The sequence below is a fragment of the Hyla sarda genome, chromosome 5 (assembly GCF_029499605.1).
Source record: "Hyla sarda isolate aHylSar1 chromosome 5, aHylSar1.hap1, whole genome shotgun sequence".
Classification (NCBI taxonomy): domain Eukaryota; kingdom Metazoa; phylum Chordata; class Amphibia; order Anura; family Hylidae; genus Hyla; species Hyla sarda.
Window position 1 is genome coordinate 6,292,229 of NC_079193.1, and position 15,768 is coordinate 6,307,996.

Here is a 15,768-nt window from a genome sequence, read left to right on the forward strand (position 1 = left end):
GACATCTCTGCTTGTCTCGGGAACTGCACAAAGTAGGAGAGGTTTGCCATGGGGATTTGCTTCTACTCTGGACAGTTCCCGAGACAGGTGTCATCAGAGAGCACTTAGACAGAAAAGAACAACTCAACTTCAGCAGTCATAAGTACTGAAAGGATTAAGATTTTATAATAGAAGTCATTTACAAATCTTTTTGACTTTCTGGAGCCAGATGATATATAAAAAAAAGTATTTTTTCCTGGATAACCCCTTTAATGGCGGTCTAGGCCAGATAGTGAAGAAAAGTAAACAACTCCAGTTAGAGAAGACGTCACCTGTAAATCGGGGGACTGGGGAGAGAGGAACAGGGGCCGGTTATAGAGGAAAGTAAAGCTGATGAATTATACATAAAATGTGTCTAATATGGGGGTACAATTTTTTGGGAATGGGCTGTCAAGGGTACTCAGGCAAAAAAGGTTGAGAACCACTGGTCTAAGGCAGTACTTCCCAAGAGGAGTGGATCCAGCAGATGCAAATCTACAACCGGGCATGCTGGGAGCTGTAGCTTTGCAACAGCTGGAGACACGCTGGTTAAGAATAACTGGTCTAAGGGAGACCAAAATGCTGGGAGTTTTAGTTTTGCAACAGCTGGAGACACACTGGTTGGGAAACACTGATCTAAGGGAGTCCGAAATTATCAGAAATCTGTCTTCGGGTGGGTTCACACCACGATTTTCCTATACAGTTTTTGGATAGGTTTGTTTTTTTATTTTATTTTTTTTTAACGTATGCAACCGTACAGCAAACCGCGGCCATAGACTTTCCATTCAAAACCATATGCACCATATTGTATACGGTTGTCTCCGTTTTTAACACCACACGGTTTTTAACTTTTTTTTTCTGGACAGAAAACCGTGGCCTACCACGGTTTTTGGTCCAGGTGAAAAACCGTATTGACCCGTATACGTTTTTTTTTTTTAACATGGGAGTCAATGGGAACTGTACAGAACTGTATGTGCGTACGGTTCCATCCGGTTTTCACCATACAGTTTTTGACTTTGCACAGTTTTTTTTTCTTGGAATTTCAATCAAACAAGTGAAACTTTATTCAAAATGGAGTAAAAAGTTCAAAACGTATACGTTTTTTTCTTAAAAAACAGATGCAACCGGACATCATTTTTCAAACCGTACACAGATAAAACTTTGTACACACGTTTTGATAAAGTTTAGTCAGGTTTTGAGGAATCCGTTTTTTTTTTAATCAAAAACCTGATAAACTGTATTGCAAAAACGTGGTGTGAACCCACCCTTCTCTGTGCTTTACACTGCAACTCTGCTCCATTGATACACCGCTATAATTGGTGACCTCAGCTGCATTGTCTAAGACAGTGTTTCCCAACCAGTGCGTCTCCAGCTTTTGCAAAACTACAACTCTCAGCATGCCCGAACATGCTGGGAGTTGTAGTTTTGCAACAGCTGGAGACACACTGTTTAGGAAACACTGGTCTAGGGGAGTCCGAAATGCTTGGAGTTGTAGTTTTGCAACAGCTGGAGACACACTGGTTTGGGGAGTCCGAAATGCTTGGAGTTGTAGTTTTGCAACAGCTGGAGACACACTGGTTGGGAAACACTGGTCTAAGGGAGTTTTTAATGCTTTACACTGCAACTCTGCTCCATTAATACACAGCTATAATTGGTGACCTGCATTGTCTAAGGCAGTGTTCCCCAACCAGTGTGTCTCCAGCTGTTGCAAAACTACAACTCCCAGCATGCCCGGACAGCCAACGGCTGTCCGGGCATGCTGGGAGTTGTAGTTTTGCAACAGCTGGAGACACACTGGTGGAAAAATACTGGTCTAGCGGAGTCCGAAATACTTGGAGCTGTAGTTTTGTAACAGCTGGAGACACACTGTTTGGGAAACACTGGTCTAAGGGAGTCCGAAACGATCAGTAATCAGTCTTCTCTTTGCTTTACACTGCAGCTCTGTTCTAATAATACAGGGCAATTATTAGTGACTTCAGCTCAGCTGTGTTGTCTAAGGCAGTGTTTCCCAAACAGTGTGTCTCCAGCTGTTGCAAAACTACAACCCCCAGCATGCCTGGACAGCCAATGATGGTGCGAGCATGCTGGGAGTTGTAGTTTTGCAATAACTGGGGACAAGCTGGGTGGGAAACGGCATTGTTACTGCCTGCTAAACTTTTCAGAATTCAACCCACCATTTTTTACAGTTTAAACAGAAGCAACAAAACTTTATTTATAAAAGCGGTTCAAACACCTTTAAAGAAGAGACAACATCAATAGGAACTTACTTTTGCTCAGACTCTGTAAGGACCTTCCTTATTGGTGCGTACTTGACGTTGGCTTCAGTCAGGGCCTTCAGGATGTTCTCCTGGGCAGACAGGTTCTGATCGATATAAACCTTCAGCTGATCGTATTTCTTCAGCTGCTCAGCAAAGAGTCTCTGGGGGGGAAACCAGGAAAATCATTCACAACAGACCCCAATGCACCGAAACGTCCTCTCCATTAGTTGTAATCAATTCTGCAATTGTATTTATGAACCAGGATCCTCAGGATGAACTCCTCACCTTCATCTCTGAGCGGTCGGTGGTGACCAGGGACGTAGTGATGTCATCCTTCTGGATAGTGTCCCGTAGCTGCTGCTCCAGGGAAAGACGCTGATCTCTCATCTCCTGCACCTTCCCCAGGATCCTCTTAAGGTTCTGCAGAACGGTTTTATCATCTGTAACAACACAATATATCAGCATGTAGACCAGAATTTACTGTAGATTTCACCAGCAGAATAGTGAGTACAGCTCTGGAGTATAACACAGGATATAACTCAGGATCAGTACAGGATAAGTAATGTAATGTATGTACACAGTGACCCCACCAGCAGAATAGTGAGTACAGCTCTGGAGTATAATACAGGATATAACTCAGGATCAGTACAGTATAAGTAATGTAATGTATGTACACAGTGACCTCACCAGCAGAATAGTGAGTACAGCTCTGGAGTATAATACAGGATATAACTCAGGATCAGTACAGGATCAGTAATGTAATATATGTACACAGTGACCTCACCAGCAGAATAGTGAGTACAGCTCTGGAGTATAATACAGGATATAACTCAGGATCAGTACAGTATAAGTAATGTAATGTATGTACACAGTGATCTCACCAGCAGAATAGTGAGTACAGCTCTGGAGTATAATACAGAATATAACTCAGGATCAGTACAGGATAAGTAATGTATGTACACAGTGACCTCACCAGCAGAATAGTGAGTACAGCTCTGGTGTATAATACAGGATATAACTCAGGATCAGTACAGGATAAGTAATGTAATGTATGTACACAGTGACCTCACCAGCAGAATAGTGAGTACAGCTCTGGGAGTATAATACAGGATATAACTCAGGATTAGTACAGGATAAGTAATGTAATGTATGTACACAGTGACCCCACCAGCAGAATAGTGAGTATAGCTCTGGAGTATAATACAGGATATAACTCAGGATCAGTACATGATAAGTAATGTAATGTATGTACACAGTGACCTCACCAGCAGAATAGTGAGTACAGCTCTGGAGTATAATACAGGATATAACTCAGGATCAGTACAGGATCAGTAATGTAATGTATGTACACAGTGACCTCACCAGCAGAATAGTGAGTACAGCTCTGGAGTATAATACAGGATATAACTCAGGATCAGTACAGGATAAGTAATGTAATGTAATGTACACAGTGATCTCACCAGCAGAATAGTGAGTACAGCTCTGGGGTATAATACAGGATATAACTCAGGATCAGTACAGGATCAGTAATGTAATGTATGTACACAGTGACCTCACCAGCAGAATAGTGAGTACAGCTCTGGACTATAATACAGGATATAACTCAGGATCAGTACAGGATAAGTAATGTAATGTATGTACACAGTGATCTCACCAGCAGAATAGTGAGTGCAGCTCTGGGGTATAATACAGGATATAACTCAGGATCAGTACAGGATCAGTAATGTAATGTATGTACACAGTGACCTCACCAGCAGAATAGTGAGTACAGCTCTGGAGTATAATACAGGATATAACTCAGGATCAGTACAGGATAAGTAATGTAATGTATGTTCACAGTGACCTCACCAGCAGAATAGTGAGTACAATTCTGGAGTATAATACAGGATATAACTCAGGATCAGTACAGGATAAGTAATGTAGAACAATCCTATATATAAACAATATATGGTGTCTTGTCTATAATTCTCCTAAGAATAAGAAGAAATGCTGCGCTCACCCTCGGTCAGAGTTGGCGCTGGTAGTGCTTGCTGTAGTTGGTCCAGAGAGCCGCTCAGGAGTCGCAGGTTGCTGATATGCAGGTTCATGGCTTTATGCAGCTCGGTGTTGGTGAAGCTCGCCTTCTCATGCACCTCCATGTACTTTGTCCACTCTTTGCTCACTTCAGCTATTGCAGATGAAGAAGTCGGAGGAAGGTTTGCTTTCCCTACCTCGTCCTGCAATTTCTTCTCCTCCTTTTCCTCTTCATCGAGAACGTCTTTTATGTCCTTCAGAGACGCCTCCACATCGGTGAACACTCCAGACAGTGCTGGAATGAGACAAGAGCATTAATTACATGTACAGATTTGTCCTGCGCTCCTGTATATCCCCATTATAGTACACTGCTGGTTGTAGGGAGGTGAATGTATTCTAATGCTTTCTGTTATCAGCCACTGCAAGTTCAGAAGATATCAACCAGTGGTCTTCAAACTATGGCCCTCCAGCTGTTGCAAAACTACAACTTCCAGCATGCCCGGACAGCCAACGGCTGTCCGGGCATGCCGGGAGTTGTAGTTTTGCAACAGCTGGAGGGCCATAGTTTGAAGACCACTGATATAAACCATAGTCCCCACGTAAATCCCGCTCACCCTGCATAGACTGGACCAGGCTCTTCACTGTATCCGGCCGCACACTCAGCGCAGCGCACTTCTCCATCAAGGACGGTGGGATGTGGTTGTACATGTCCAGGTTATCCACAGTCTCTGGATCGAGCTGCAGGGAGTCTGTGAACTGACTGGAACAAACAAATAAGCGTTCACTTTCTGACATCATCCATGAGGATCTATCATTGTGCTGTTCAAGGGGTATTCCAGCAAAAAACTTATATATATATATATATATATATATCTCAACTGGCTCCAGAAAGTTAAACAGATTTGTAAATTACTTCTATTAAAAAATCTTAATCCTTTCAGTACTTATGAGCTTCTGAAGTTAAGGTTGTTCTTTTCTGTTTAAGTGCTCTCTGATGACACCTGTCTCGGGAACCGGACAGTTTAGAAGCAAATCCCCATAGCAAACCTCTTCTAAACTGGGCGGTTCCCGAGACACGTGTCATCAGAGAGCACTTAGACAGAATAGAACAACCTTAAAGGGGTACTCCGGTGAAAACCTTTTTTCTTTTAAATCAACTGGTGGCAGAAAGTTAAACATATTTGTAAATGACTTCTATTAAAAAAAATCTTAATCCTTCCTGTACTTATTAGCTGCTGAATACTACAGAGGAAATTCTTTTCTTTTTGGAATGTTCTCTGATGACATCACGAGCACAGTTTTCTCTGTTGACGTTATTATAATAATAATAAGTCTTTATTTATTGTTGTCCTTAGTGGGATTTGAACCCAAGTCCCCAGCACTGCAAGGCAGCAGTGCTAACCACTGAGCCACCATGCTGCCCTTAGCATACATCTGCTATGCACGGTTGCTAAAATGGACAGAGATGTCTGCAGAGAGCACTGTGTTCGTGATGTCATCAGTGCTCCAAAAAGAAAGGAATTTCCTCTGTAGCATTCAGCAGCTAATAAGTACTGGAAGGATTAAGATTTTTAAATAGAAGAAATTTACAAATATGTTTAACTTTCTGCCACCAGTTGATTTAAAAGAAAAAAGGTTTTCACCGGAGTACCCCTTTAACTTCAGAAGCTCATAAGTACTGAAAGGATTAAGATTTTTTTATAGAAGTAATTTACAAATCTGTTTAACTTTCTGGAGCCAGTTGAGATATATTAAAAAAAAAAAAGTTTTTCCTGGATAACCCCTTTAAATACATTTACAATTCTCCAGGTTATTATTGGAAACCATCAGTAAGTCAAAAGCCTCTTCCTCTGAGCTCCTATAATACAGGTGGGGTGCTCCTTTATGACTTCTTATATGAATGTACTAGGGATGACCCCATACCATTTTTTAAAGACAGAGTACGAGGATTTTTATATTTTTAAGTACTCGCCGATACCAATTACCGATACTTTATTCTATGTCATGCGACAGGGTTTTTTTTTTTTTTTTTTTAAGATATGTGGCTCTGTGAGAGAGGAATAAAACAAACAAATAGGGAATAAATAGGGATAAAAAGGATAAGGTAAAACAACATAGTGATAATGTACATTAAGGTATGATAATGTGTGTGAATGATGAATGAATGGGGGGGGGGGGGTTAGGATATTGTTTATTAAATATGTTTCCTTTTGTTGGGTTGTTTAGTATTAAGTATATTTAAAAATAAAAGGGAAAGGGCTTTTTTATATTTAAAAAAAAGATTTTATTTTATTTAAAAGGGGGGGATTCAAAGTTTTATTATGGAAGGGGTTAATTCACATATATTATTTATTTTTTTACATTTTTCTCTCTCACTTTTTTAAGGGCATTATTAAATGCAATCTGTAGATTGCATACACTGATCAATGATATGCCATAGCATAGCATTGATCAGTGTTATCGGCGCTCCATTACTACTGCCTGCCATGGATGGCTGCCTTAGAGGAGCGGCAACTAGATGGCATGGAGCACGGTAAGTGACCTCCGGCCGTCCTCACAGCTGATCGGGACACCGCGATTTCACCGAAGGATCCCGATCAGCATCCATGAGTTAACCATCAGATAACTTCAGGACTTTTAGATGCCGCAATCAACTAATATTTGGCATTAGCCACAGGTCCCGTCTATGACGTGCGCTCAGCTGCTGGGTATGCTGCATAATTCGACATCTCCGTAATACCTGGACCCCCGCCAGCGAATATAAAATTAGGTATCGGGAACATTTGTCCAGTTTCAGTCTCGATACAGAAACCAGTAACGGGACATCCCTAGACTGTGCTCTTTTCTGGTGTAAAGGCAAGACCCTTCCCAGAATTCAAATCACCAAAGTAAGATTTGAACAGACAATGAAAAGGTTAATTCTGGAATAGTCAGCTGTGAAGAGGCAGAACTGTAAATGGCCAATATACAATATAACTGAGGATTAGTAATGTGTGTAGGATGGTGCTCAAACCGAAGGTAAACGCTACTCACTCAAGGACTTCGTTCTTTGCGTCTATTTTGGCCATTATTTCACGCAGGAGTTTTGCTTTTTCTTCACTGGAAATAAAAAAAAAATTATTAAGTCAGATAAAAGGCATTATAACGTGTTAAAGCAGCTTACACAACTATTCTAATCATTTCCTGATACTTATAAAGCACCTGTATATGCAGTAGCGCAGTACACACAGTGTATGCACATCAACCCCCCCCCCGCCCACAGGAGCTCATAATCTAATTCTCCCATCATACACGTCAGTAAATGTAGCCCGCTCGTGACATCAGGCCCCGCCCCTCAATACAAGTCTATGGGAGGGGGCGTGGCATAGACTTGCATTGAGGGGCGTGGCTGACCGCCGCAGTATGCACACAGCGTTCGGCACTCAATGTTCCAAATGGTGGCCAGTGGAGTACCCCTTTAAAGGGGTACTCCACTGGAAAACATTTTTTTGTAAATCAACTGGTGTCAGAAAGTTAAACAGATTTGTAAATCACTTCTATAAAAAAATCTTAAAGGGGTACTACCGTGCTGATAACTTATCCCCTATCTAAAGGATAGGGGATAAGTTGCCTGATTGCGCGGGGTCCCGCCGCTGGAGACCCCCGCGATCTTGCATGCAGCACCCCGCTCTCATCAGGCCCCGGAGCGAACATCCGCTCCGGGTCTGATGACCGGTGATCGTTACGTTACAGCTCCGCCCCCGTGTGACGTCACGCTCCGCCCCTCAATGCAAGTCTATGGCAGGAGCGAGACAGCTGTCTCGCCCCCTGCCATAGACTTGCATTGAGGGGGCGGAGCGTGACGTCACATGAGGGCGGAGCCGTGACGTCATGATACTCCGGCCCCATGATCGGCAGTCATCAAACCCGGAGCGATGTTCGCTCTGGGGCCTGATGAGAGCGGGGTGCTGTGTGCCAGCGGCGGGACCCCGCGCGATCAGGCAACTTATCCCCTAACCTTCAGATTCCGTTGTCAGCACGGTAGTACCCCTTTAATCCTTCCAGTACTTATCAGCTGCTGTATGATCCACAGGAAGTTCTTTTCTTTTGAATTTCTTTTCAGTCTGGCCACAGTGATCTCTGCTAACACCTCTTTCCATTTTAGGAACTGTCCAGAGTAGGAGCAAATCCTCATAGGAAACCAATCCTACTCTGGACAGTTCCTTACATTGACAGAGGTGTCAGCAGAGAGCACTGTGGTCAGACAGAAAGGATATTAAAAAACAAAAAAACTTCCTGTGGATAATACAGACGCTGATAAGTACTGGAAGGATAAACATTTTTTTAATAGAAGTAATTTACAAATCTGTTTAACTTTCTAGCACCAGTTGAATAAAATACAAAAAAAAAAAAAAAATACAGCTATCACGCCCCCTCCCGTAGGCTTGCATTGAGGGGCGGAGCGTGATGTCACACGCCGCCGGCCTTGTGGTCGTTCGTAATCAGATCCCCAGCGGTGGGACTCCCGCGATCAGGCATCTTATCCCGTATCCTTTGAATAGGGGATTAGATGTCTAAGCACCGGAGAACCCCTTTAAAGTGGTACTCTGCCCCTAGACATCTTATCCCCTTTCCAAAGTACCTCCGCCATCTCGGCTGCGGGACCGCACACATCCGATGCATGAAGCGAACTTCGCTCAGTGCCGGATGACTGGCGATGCGGGGCTGAGGCTTGTGATGTCACAGCCAAGCCCCGCTCGTAACGTACGGCCACGCCCCCTTGATGTAAGTCTATGGGAGGGGGCGAGAAGGCCATCACGCGCCCTCCTATAGACAAGCATTGAGGAGGCGTGGCCGTGACGTCACGAGCCTCCGGCGCTGCACCCAATGCTCTAAACAAACGCTGGGTGCAGCAGGGAGATATCCCCTTTGGATAGGGGATAACATGTCTAGGGGCGGAGTACCCCTTTATGTGTCAAGGAGGCTGGGCTAAGCAGATGAAGTATCACAGCACACTACTTAAAGGGGTACTCCGGTGGAAAACATTAGTTATTTTTTTTTTTTTTTAAACAACTGTTGCCAGAAAGTTAAACAGATTTGTAAATTACTTCTATTAAAAAAAATCTTTCTCCTTCCTGTACTTATTAGCTGCTGTATGCTACAGTGGAAATTATTTTATTTTTTTGTCTTGTCCACAGTGCTCGCTCATGACACCCGATGCCCGTATCAGGAACTGTCCAGAGCAGCATAGGTTTGCAATAAGGATTTCTCCTACTCAGGACAGTTCCTGACACGGACAGAGGTGTCAGCAGAGAGCACTGTGGAAAAGACAAAAAAGAAATTCAGAAAGAAAAGAATTTCCTCTGTAACATACAGCTGCTAAAAAGTACTAGAAGGGTAAATATTTTTTAATAGAAGTAATTTACAAATCTGTTTAACATTTCTGGCACCAGTTGATAAAAAAAAATAAAAAATGTTTTGCACCGCAGTATCCCTTTAAGCAGCTCGGCCCCGCCTCTTTGACACTACAGCCTGGAATAAAAACTTATTTTATAACATATTCAAAGGTCATCAGATTTATTAACCCCTTAAGGACTCAGGGTTTTTCCACTTTCGTTTTTTCCTCCTTACCTTTTAAAAATCATAACCCTTTCAATTTTCCACCTAAAAATCCATATTATGGCTTATTTTTTGCGTCGCCAATTCTACTTTGCTGAGACATTAGTCATTTTACCCAAAAATGCACGGCGAAACGGAAAAAAAAATCATTGTGCGTCAAAATCGAAGAAAAAAACGCCATTTTGTAACTTTTGGGGGCTTCCGTTTCTACGCAGTGCATATTTCGGTAAAAATTACACCTTATAATTATTCTGTAGGTCCATACGGTTAAAATGATCCCCTACTTATATAGGTTTCATTTTGTCGCACTTCTGGAAAAAATCATAACTACATGCAGGAAAATTTATACGTTTAAAAATGTCCTCTTTTGACCCCTATAACTTTTTTATTTTTCCACGTACAGGGCGGTATGAGGACCGTGATCTGAAGTTTTTATCGGTATGATTTTTGTTTTGATCAGACTTTTTGATCACTTTTTATTCATTTTTTAATGGTATAAAAAGTGACCAAAAATGCGCTTTTTTTGACTTTGGAATTTTTTGCACGTACGCCATTGACCGTGCGGGTTAATTAATTATATATTTTTATAGTTCGGAGATTTACGCACGCGGCGATACCACATATGTTTATTTTTTACTTTTTTTTTTACACTGTTATTTTTTTTTATGGGAAAAGGGGGGTGATTCAAACTTTTATTAGGGAAGGGGTTAAATGACCTTTATTAACACTTTTTTTTTGCAGTGTTATAGGTCCCATAGGGACCTATAACACTGCACACACTGATCTCTTATACTGATCATTATTATCCCATAGGGACCTATAACACTGCACACACTGATCATTGTTATCCCATAGGGACCTATAACACTGCACACACTGATCTCTTATACTGATCATTGTTATCCCATAGGGACCTATAACACTGCACACACTGATCTCCTATGCTGATCACTGGCGTGTATTAACGCGCCTGTGATCAGCGTTATCGGCGCTTGATTGCTCCTGCCTGAATCTCAGGCACGGAGCAGTCATTCGTCGATCGGACACCAAGGAGGCAGGTAAGGGCCCTCCCGGTGTCCTGTAAGCTGTTCGGGACGCCGCAATTTCACCGCGGTGGTCCCGAACAGCCCGATTGAGCAGCCGGGTCACTTTCACTTTAGAAGCGGCGGTCAGCTTTGACCGCCACTTCTAAAGGGTTAATACCGCACATTGCCGCGATCGGCGATGTGTGGTATTAGCCGCGGGTCCCGGCCATTGATGAGCGCCGGGACCGACGCGATATGATGCGGGATCGCGGCGCGATCCTGCTTCATATCGCGGGAGCCCGCGCAGGACGTAAATATACGTCCTGCGTCGTTAAGGGGTTAATGACAACTTTGAGGTTATTGCATCATTCTGTTTCAGCCAATGTCGGCCGCTGATAACCCATAGATGGGTTGACAGATTCCTGTTAACCCTTGGGTTAGGGGATAACTAGCTGATGTCTGGTGTCCTAGACTGGTGTCCCCATGTGCAAGATCGCAGAGGGCCCTAGTGATCAGAACCCCCGCTATCCGCTCGTGTGAAGGGGATAACTTTGACTAATAGAACAAACCCTTATGAAACAAAGCTGGAGCCAACAGCTTGTGATGTCATAGCCCCGCCCCCTCATGACGTCAAGTCCCACCCCCCTCAATGCAAGTCTATGGGAGGGGGGTGTGATAGCAGTCATGCCCCGCCCCTCAATGCAAGTCTATGGGAGAGGGCGTGACGCTGTCAAGCCCCTCCCATAGACTTTCATTGAGGGGGTGGGGCTATGACGTCACAAGCTCCCGACGTCGACTCCAGCGTTCGGAACAGTTTGTTCCAAACACTGAGCAGCAGAGTACCCCTTTAAGGTTCAGTTCAATGCCAGATATTACAGCAGAGGACAATTTCTTTGCTATTTGCTGGATCATAAAACCTGTGTCATATTAAAGGGGTACCCCAGGAAAGTAAACATGTAAAAAAAAAAAAAAGCTCCAAAGCCACCACACTACATGGATATGTTCCCTGTAAATGATCCTGCCTGATATACATGACTCCTGTGGCCCCTGTGGTCTTCTTTGGCTGCTTGATATTCTTTGCCATCCTTCCCTCCCCTTGCCTCCCCTCACAGATACTACATTTCCTAAGAATCATTGCAGCTCTTCATCTCCCTCTCTGAAAGCAGCCCCCACCCTCTCATTATGAGCATATGAGAGAGAGGTTCAATGGCTGCACCAACCTCCAAGTTCTCAGCACTAAAGGGCGAATGTTCAGTGCAGGAAAAACCACATGATCTGTCTTCTCTTAGGAGGGTGGGGGCTGCCTTCAGAGAGGGATTTTGAACAGAGACACAGAGGATGGAAGTATAACATATTTTCCCCACTCCCTGCATGTAAGTGACAACTGAAAGAGGGGAAACTGTTCTAGTCAGCGAATGAATGAGGAATTGTACCATGAGTAAAAAATCCTAGGATAATTTATGGTATATGCAAGTACTGCATTGTTTTTAAGGTCACATCAGTGTTTTTCCCAGTTTTAAAAAGGTCAATAAATTAGTTTTAAAAAATATATTCGCGGCAGCTTAATATTGAGTGAGAACCTGTCTTGAAGACTTCATGCTCCCCACCCCATCACTTACCTGTAGAGAGATGACGCCTCATGTGCAGCCATAGGTACCAGCTTAGAAAAAATATCAGGTCCGGTTACGGCAGGATCAGTGGGGTTGACTGGAAGAGCCTTCACCAGAGGAGCCCCTGAAATACACCAAACAAATTAATGAGAAGCCCCCAATACATCTGCAGCCTTTATAAGACAGAAATACATATATCAGTGTTTCCCATCCAGGGCGCCTCCCGCTGTTGCAAAACTAAAACTCCCAGCATGCCCGGACAGCCGAAGGCTGTCCGGGCATGCTGGGAGTTGTAGTTTTGCAACAGCTGGAGGCACCCTGGTTGGTAAACACTGGACTACAGAGTCATAACAGGCTCTACAGCTTAGAACAGACTGCAACATTGTAACAACTTGTGTTTATTAATTACTACTACTACTAGATTGTTACATTGTTGCAGTTTATTCTAAACATTAGGGTCTACGATGACTCTGCAGTCCAGTTTTTCTCAACCAGTGTGTCTCCAGCTGTTGAAAAGCTACAACTCCCAGCATGCCTGAAAAGCCAAAGACCAGCGTTTCCCAACCAGGGTGCCTCCAGCTGTTGCAAAACTACAACTCCCAGCATGCCCGGACAGCTGGAGACACACTGGTTGAGAAACACTGGACTGCAAAGTCATAGCAGACTCTACGGCCCAGGATAAACTGCAACATTGTAACAATTTATATTTTTTATTATTATTATTACTACTACTACAACTATTATAATGAATTATGATTTTTATTGCTAAATTGTTACAATGTTACACTTTATGCTAAACAGCAGGACCGTAGGATCTACTCTGATTCTGCAGTCCAGTTTGTCTCCAGCTGTACGGGCATGCTGGGAGTTGTAGCTTTGAAACAGCTGGAGGCACCCTGGTTGGGAAACCTAAAAGACTCTACAGCTTAGAACAAACTGCAACATTGTAACAACTTGTGTTTATTAATTATTATTACTGCTACTACTACTAGATTGTTGCAGTTTATTCTAAACATTAGGGTCTACGATGACTCTGCAGTCCAGTGTTTCCCAACCACTGTGTCTCCAGCTGTCTAGGCATGCTGGGAGTTGTAGTTTTGCTACAGCTGGAGGCACCCTGGTTGGGAAACACTGGTCTTTGGCTTTCCAGGCATGCTGGGAGTTGTACTTTTTCAACAGCTGGAGACACACTGGTTGAGAAACACTGGACTGCAAAGTCATAGCAGAATAAACTGCAACATTGTAACAATTTATATTCATTTTTATTATTATTGTTATTACTACAACTATTAAAATTTATTATTATGATAATTGTTACAATGTTACACTTTATGCTAAACAGTAGGACCGTAGGATCTGCTCTGATTCTGCAGTCCAGTTTGTCTCCAGCTGTACGGGCATGCTGGGAGTTGTAGCTTTGAAACAGCTGGAGGCACCCTGGTTGGGAAACCCTGACCTATATGAATGAGCTGTTCTGGATGTAAGCTTGTATATGCCATATCCTAAGGTTGGGGGTTGCTCTCACCTTTTACAGCTTGCAGGGTGTCCAGCGCAGGAACGGACTCGTGATATATGAAATCATTGTCCTTCTTAGCAGAATTAAACCTTTAGAACAAAACAGGATCAGGTAAAGGTGACTACACCAGAAAAGGCAGCACTGATGACAAGCAGAGGTTCGGAAAATACTGAGGAGATGCAGGGCCGGCGTAGCCTATAGGCAAAACAGGCAGCTGCATAGAGCGCACTCCTGACAGGGGCGCTGCTCTGCCCCCAGCAATAAAGTTATCCAGCATTAAAAGCACCCACCCATCCACCAGAACCCTGCCAGTACCCCGACTGATTACACAAGGAGGAGGTTTGTTACAGTGTGTCACCCCAGTAGTAAGGAGATTACATGAGGAGGTTAGTTACAGTGTGTAACCCCAGTAGTAAGGAGATTACATGAGGAGGGGTTTGTTACAGTGTGTCACCCCAGTACTAAGGAGATTACATGAGGAGGAGGTTTGTTACAGTGTGTCACCCCAGTACTAAGGAGATTACATGAGGAGGGGGTTTGCTACAGTGTGTCACCCCAGTAGTAAGGAGATTTCATGAAGAGGAGGTTTGTTACAGTGTGTCACCCCGGTAGTAAGGAGATTACATGAGGAGGAGGTTTGTTACAGTGTGTCACCACAGTAGTAAGGAGATGATATGAGGAGGAGGTTTGTTACAGTGTGTCACCCCAGTAGTAAGGAGATTACATGAGGAGGAGGTTTGTTACAGTGTGTCACCCCAGTAGTAAGGAGATGATATGAGGAGGAGGTTTGTTACAGTGTGTCAGCCCAGTAGTAAGGAGATTACATGAGGAGGAGGTTTGGTACAGTGTGTCACCCCAGTAGTAAGGAGATTACATGAGGAGGAGGTTTGTTACAGTGTGTCATCCCAGTAGTAAGGAGATTACATGAGGAGGAGGTTTGTTACAGTGTGTCACCCAAGTAAGTAGATTATATGAGGAGGATTGTTACAGTGTGTCACCCCAGTAGTAAGGAGATTACATGGGGAGGAGGTTTGTTACAGTGTGTCACCCCCCCCCCCCCCCCCCCAGTAGAAAGGAGATTACATGAGGAGGAGGTTTGTTACAGTGTGTCACCACAGTAGTAAGGAGATGATATGAGGAGGAGGTTTGTCACAGTGTGTCACCCCAGTAGAAAGGAGATTACATGGGGAGGAGGTTTGTTACAGTGTGTCACCCCAGTAGTAAGGAGATGATATGAGGAGGAGGTTTGTTACAGTGTGTAACCCCAGTAGTAAGGAGATTACATGAGGAGGAGGTTTGTTACAGTGTGTCACCCCAGTAGTAAGGAGATTACATGAGGAGGAGGTTTGTTACAGTGTCACCCCAGTAGTAAGGAGATTACATGAGGAGGAGGTTTGTTACAGTGTGTCACCCAAGTAAGTAGATTATATGAGGAGGATTGTTACAGTGTGTCACCCCAGTAGTAAGGAGATTACATGGGGAGGAGGTTTGTTACAGTGTGTCACCCCCCCCCCCCCCCCCCCCCGTAGAAAGGAGATTACATGGGGAGGAGGTTTGTTACAGTGTGTCACCCCAGTACTAAGGAGATTACATGAGGAGGAGGTTTGTTACAGTGTGTCACCCCAGTAGAAAGGAGATTACATGGGGAGGAGGTTTGTTACAGTGTGTCACCCCAGTAGTAAGGAGATGATATGAGGAGGAGGTTTGTTACAGTGTGTAACCCCAGTAGT

General features: G+C 43.7%; 1 protein-coding gene across 1 annotated transcript in view; it reads right to left on the minus strand.

Annotated features, from left to right (window-relative positions):
* PTPN23 (protein tyrosine phosphatase non-receptor type 23) overlaps window positions 1-15,768 on the minus strand; it is a 73,129-nt gene that overhangs the window by 21,401 nt on the left and 35,960 nt on the right. Inside the window, exons 12-18 of the mRNA XM_056518767.1 lie at window positions 14,048-14,127; window positions 12,532-12,646; window positions 7,323-7,388; window positions 4,904-5,049; window positions 4,276-4,584; window positions 2,562-2,716; window positions 2,286-2,437 (exon numbers count right to left, since the gene is read on the minus strand). Of these exons, the coding sequence (XP_056374742.1) occupies window positions 2,286-2,437; window positions 2,562-2,716; window positions 4,276-4,584; window positions 4,904-5,049; window positions 7,323-7,388; window positions 12,532-12,646; window positions 14,048-14,127 (1,023 nt within the window). The remainder of the gene's footprint in view (window positions 1-2,285; window positions 2,438-2,561; window positions 2,717-4,275; window positions 4,585-4,903; window positions 5,050-7,322; window positions 7,389-12,531; window positions 12,647-14,047; window positions 14,128-15,768) is intronic.